At 54.9% G+C, this 6000-nt stretch overlaps 1 protein-coding gene across 1 annotated transcript in view; it reads left to right on the top strand.

Annotated features, from left to right (window-relative positions):
• The window catches only part of LOC147710048 (butyrophilin subfamily 1 member A1-like), a 743009-nt gene extending 738501 nt beyond the window's left edge, over positions 1-4508 (top strand). Inside the window, exon 7 of the mRNA XM_086920707.1 lies at positions 3964-4508. Coding sequence (XP_086776833.1) covers positions 3964-4508 — 545 coding nt within the window. The remainder of the gene's footprint in view (positions 1-3963) is intronic.
• Positions 4509-6000: the final 1492 nt, after the last annotated feature.

A 6000-nucleotide genomic window follows, 5' to 3' on the forward strand; every position in this document is an offset into this window, starting at 1 on the left:
CGAAGAAAGACTCTGCAGCGCCAGCGGAGCCCACCCGCGGCCTGCCGACGGCACCCCCGAGTGGATAAGAACTGCAGAGCCAACGGAGCCTACCCGCGGCCTGCGATGTCCGTGACAGGTCTCCGCCGCGCAGCGTGTGGAATGTGGAGCTGCTGCGGCGGGAGACCGGAGCCTAGTCAGCATTGAAGGGGCAGAGCCGGCGGAGCCTACCCGCGGCCTGCCTCGAGCACTCCCCGCCCAAGGAAGTGTGACCGGAGCGACGCGCTCCCAGCCTGAGGAAGCATCAAACCCCCCCCCCGCGAGGACTGCCGAGGCTGCAGCGGGCGGAGAGGGGAACGAAGGAAGCGCATACACGCGGCCAGCGCCGCCGCCGATCAGATGAGCCTCCACCTCGTGGGCCCCATAAACAAAAAAAAAAAAAAAATAAAGTGCCTGTGAGCGGCCAGCGCCGCCAACCATAAACTGTGCCACGCAGAAAGGAAAACTTTAAAGACTATTACCCTGTGCACAGCCACGGAGCAGCACCTCACCTGTCACACACAGCAAGCATGTGAGCATTGACCACATGATCCAGAATAACAGTGCCTTACTTGCATGCACGGGCACTCCTATGTGCCCCACCCTGTGAGCAAACACAGATATAAAAATAAAAAGAGACTCACCCAGCTCCCTGCTACCAGCAGCTCTAGCCCCCCTGTGCACCGAGAGAGCACAGACAATAGAGTGCTCAATCAGCGAAGAAGGTATCAAGCAAGGCAGGCTGCTGACACAGTGAACACTGCCACCCAGTGGCCAAAGTCAAAGCGCACCTACATCCACAAGAACCAAAACAAGCATTGCACAACGCAAGCTCAGTCAACAGCATCAAGGGGCATCAGACTGAGTAGCGCCCCCAAGGAAAGCATCTAAACTCCCGCAGCAAGCAAGCATCCAACCTCACGCAACAAGTAACTGCGCAACAGCGCAAATGACACCCACTCACACCAGCAAGGAGTCGGCGGCTGCCGCTTCCAACGCGACGTGGGAAAAAGGCACCAATGCCTCACAAAGCATGCAAGCCCTGACGTCTGGAGGAAACGACTGCCAAGCACCAGAAGAACGTCCGGGGAAACGACTGCCGCGATCAAAGGACCGAGAGAACAGCGACGCCTGGTGGCCACAGGCGCTCATCGCAGCATCAACTACTCCCGCCAACGGTCCAAAGCATCAAGTACCTGACGACAGCCAAAGCAGCAAGTACCCAACGTCCTGCAACAGGCGTCCCAGAACCCTGAACAGTAAGTGCGCAAACAACGCGCCACGTGGCGACGCACAGCCACCGCAAGCAGCAAGAAGAATGCATGCAGCGCCATCGCGCAGAACAATCTTCGTGAACGATCGCCCATCAAAAGCCGACCCCTCAGACGGTCGCACGAAGAACACAGACAGTCACACACGTACCACACTCAAGAAGCCGGCCAGCCAGATGGCTGCACCAAAAGCTGACCCACCGGCGGTCGCAAAAGGAGGTGACCGAAGCAAGGGTCAACAAACCGTAACACAGCAAGTATCCCACAAGAGGACCGAAGATAGCCTGCCAGCATCGGCAGAGTGGACCGGCAGAGGTCCAAGAAGTTCGAACACCAAGACACAGTCCACGATCAGCGACTAACGAACTTCGACAACCACGATTCAACATGTAACATCTAAAGAGAGAGAGAAGATCGCAACGCCCGGTCCAGTCACAGACTGACGAGAGAAGACAGTGTCCGTGAACCAGGACAGGACCGGATGGAAGCAGGTGGAGTGCACGCTGCCTGGAGAAGTCTGGTTAGGAAGATGTAACAGCAAGGTGACCAGACCGCGTTGCGAAGAAAATGGAGAAAGGAGAAGAAGTCTGAGTGGCATGACGTCACCAAAGAAGGAGAAAGGAGAAGAGGTCTGAGTGGCACGTTTGCCACCACCGAAGAGAAGAAAAGGAAAAGAGGTCAGAAGCACGACGACAGGACGACAAAGAGAATGGACGATAATTAAGAGGAGTGTAAACCAAGACACCACGACACTCAAAAGGGGAAACACCGAGGAGAACGTGAGAGGTGCACAACAGTCCACACGCACGACCAAGTTACAAGTAACACCACTGGAAGGAAGCGTCCACATGCGAACTCGACAGTCATCCATGGAAGGACAGAAGAGAGCACGCCAGTCTGTTGGCAACACCCACCTCTGGGATGGAACGGACGAAAGGGCCGCGGAAATCCAGGGGCAGAGGCCTCAGGGACACCGGTGGCAGCGGGTCCCACACGAGAGACGGACTGTTGAAGCTCACGCTGAAGATCCTGGAAGACCGAAGGTCGCACACGACTGAACCAGTGCCAACAACACCCTTTCAGGTGGAACTCGGACACGGAGAAGATGACCCGTAGCGACGACCTTCAACATGTTTGAAGAGGCAAGGCGGCATGCACACCGGTCCAGTGGAAACCTGGCAGAAAGGCCTCCGGGTCGTCCAGTGAGAGGGGACACCCACGAGAGAGGGGTATCCGTGAGAGGGATAACCTGCAGCTGAAAGTCCAGTCAGGAACAGACACCAGTTTCAACCAAGCATTTTGAACAGGACGGTCCAGCGAAAAGTAACACACTTGGGACTCAATGTATATTTATACTTCTGCACGTTCACAGGATGTGGAACAGAGCGAGAGAGACTGTAAAGCCCACTTACAAACTGCAAGTCTGCCAAGGCAAAAGAAAACACATTGCCAGCAATCAACTGAACCAGCAGTAAAGACCACCACGTGGGAATCGTCGTGTAAATCATAGGTTTTGTTTGAACTGTTATTTTTTCCCCACAGGTTGAACTCTAGTTAGGGTAATTTGCTTAACTAAGGTTGGGAGGGATGTAGTAACGTAAGACACGGTCTAGTGTCTCAGTTCTTTCTGTAACTGCACACCTAACACCCACCCACCACCAGGCGTCACAGGTCATGTGACACTGGCGAATAAAGGGGCGGAGCGCTCGTGCTCTGGGCCGATTCACCCATCTGTTACCACTGTGTCGGTGTCTGCCTCATTGTGTGCTTGCTGCGTCATGAGGGCCTAGCGCCCCTCACCTCAGGATCACGACACCTCCCTCTCTCCCTCCTTCCCACCCTGCCTCTCTCTCCCTCCCTCTCTCCCTTCTTCCCTCCCTCGTGCCTCATGCTCACTCTTCCCTCTTCACTTATCTTCCTGTCCTTTTCTTCTCTCCGGTTTCCCCCCGGGGTCTCTTTATAATCCGAGGGTGATTTTTACCGCCACGACAGGAGCTGTCGCAGCAGTCGGGAGGGGGGGGGGGGGGGGGGGGGGGTCGTCTCCTCTAGGGAGAGGGGGGTCTGAGGGAGGGAGAGTAGACAGGAGGCGGGAGAGAGTGGAGGAGGGGGGGGGGGGCAGAGCAGAGAATCAGAAGGAGGGAAACACGGGGAGAAACAGAGTGAAAGAAAAGAAAGTACGGAGCAAATAAGAGAAAGGAAACAAAAAGAAATTAAACACAAGGAGAGAGTGAAGGAAAGGAAGTGGAGAGAGAAGAACACGAGCAGAGAAGAAGACTGACGGGAAAGAAGGGACGAGTGAGAGGAGACGGGAGAAACCACAGGAGAGGGAAGAAAAGCACGAGAGAGTGGGGGAGGGTCAGAGAGAGAAGGGAGAGGTGAGGGTCAGAGATGGGGGGCGAGGGGAGAGGTGAGGGTCTGGTGAGGACAGAGAGGGGGGGGGGTTGGGGGCATGAGGAGAGAGGGGGGCGCTCATGTTCCTTCCGTGTCTGGCACAGTGTTCACTCTGCGCCCTGGTATCTCACATGGGGGCACAGACGGGCAAAAAAGCATTGTTGGCTTTGCCAGTGCTTGTTTACTATTTCAGATGCTTGTTGTAGGAAGGTTGAAATGTCAAGTGCTGCTCTCTGCTGTGGTTGGTGGTGACCTCTGACCTCTGCTTCTCTCTCTCTTGCAGCTGCGGTGACCCTGGATCCGGACACCGCTCACCCCTGGCTGGTCCTGTCCGAGGACGGACGGAGCGTGAGGACGGGAGGCGGAGACCAGGGCCGGCCGGACACGGGCCAGAGATTTGACCCAGTCGCCGCTGTCCTGGGGCGGGAGCGGCTGAGCTCCGGGAGGCATTACTGGGAGGTGGAGGTGGGGGGCAAGACGGAGTGGGAGCTGGGGGTCTGTGACGAGGCTGCGAGGAGGAAGGGGAAGATCTATCTATCACCTGAGCGTGGATTCTGGACGGTGCGGCTCAGAGATGGTGCATACTTGGCTCTCACCTCCCCCTCCACCCGCCTGACCCCCCGGGTGCCCCCTAGGGCTGTGGGTCTCTACCTGGACTATGAGGCGTGCAGGCTCTCGGTCTACAATGTGACTGACCGCTCTCTGCTCTACACCTACTCCGGGGCCCCCTTCCCCCCCACCCTGAGACCCTACTTCAGTCCAGGACGAAACCAGGAAGGGGTCAATGCGGGGGCGCTGCGGGTCCTGCCGGTGACAGGGCGGGAGTGAGAGGGGGGACCCCCACAGAGGAGGGGAGATCACTGGGGGGGGGGGTACAGTCCTGTGTTGTGGGGGCACTGTTCTGCTTTAGGGATGTAGCCTGTATTTCCTGTATTTTCTGGTGAAGAAATGCCAGTGAAGCGCCTCTGCTGTGGGGGGTCAAGGGTCACCGACAGGAATATTACAAATATGACACAAATGAGCTCCGCCCTGTGAGACATTGAACCTCAATGAGCGATGGATCCCGCGCAGAGCCAAAGGCAGAATGATTCAGACCCCCCCTCACTCCCCCCCCCCCCCCCCCCCCTACTGACTCCCGCTAAGAGCCGAAGGAAGGGAGGGGGGGACGAGCAACTAATCACTGATTAATGCCCCAGTGATGTCTGCATGTTTATTAAAGGGGCCGCCTGTGAATGATGTCACAATACACCTCAGAACTCCCGCTGAGATCATTGAACCTCAAATATAACGTTTCTTTTCTCTTCACTGAAGCGCGCTCTAAAGAGTCACAGCCTTCCTTGGGGGGGGGGGGGGGGGGCTCACCAAAACAAACAAGCATTAGCAAAGCTAAAAGCTGGAGGCGCTTAACCCCTTCCGTGCGGCCGCGATTTTCCCCGTGTGCGGCCGCCGACAGAACACGGGCGGGCCATGACGAACCCCAGCCGTCATCAGCACACGAGCACCGTAGTGCATGACGGCTGGGGTTCGTCACCAGCATGGAAGCACAACATTCCTTCGACAAGAAAGACCAAAACAAACAAGCATTGGCAAAGCCAAAAGCTCTTTCTTGCAAATATAACGTTTCTTTTCTCTTCACTGGAGCGCGCTTTAAAAAAATTAACTTGTAAATTTGGGGCTAAAAATGAAGTTGTATCCTCATTGAATCATGGAAACAGTGCAGACTCCCCAAACAGAATATAGTATGGGTAGACTATTGATTTTAGAAACACTCCAACTTTCCCATTAAAGTGAAAATTTTGTTTAGTTATATTTGTTTATGAATTAAATAAAAGACCATAATTGATGTGGTTCAGATCATCAAAACTGCTTAGGCCGGGTTCTCTTATTCCAATAATGACTCAGTGGGGGTCCCTGGATTCTAGAAATGATTAGCTGAGGGTCCACAGAAGTCAAAAAGATTCGAGTCAGCCAAGGCAAAGGATGGCAACGAGGCCGTGTGTTGTACCTGCTGCTCGGCCAGGATGAGTGTGGAGTGGATGCTGCTGCGGATAGAGTATGGGATGTCTGTGAGTGTCAGTTGGGTATGGGCTGCGCAGCGGGGAGGCTGCTCCTGGTGGGGTTTCTCCTTTTAACTACTTAATAAAGATCCGGACCATCATTTGATTACAACTTTTGGCGATGATCCTGTAGAAGAATCCACATGTGCCACCAATTGGAAACTGAAAATTACCTTAAAGAAAAATTGACAGAAACAGGGGAGGGACGCACAAGATGGAGCAGAAATCCATCCTGTATGAAGCAAGAAATAAGAGTGACAGTA

The sequence above is a fragment of the Lissotriton vulgaris genome, chromosome 5 (genome assembly GCF_964263255.1).
Source record: "Lissotriton vulgaris chromosome 5, aLisVul1.2, whole genome shotgun sequence".
NCBI classification, from domain to species: Eukaryota; Metazoa; Chordata; class Amphibia; order Caudata; family Salamandridae; genus Lissotriton; species Lissotriton vulgaris.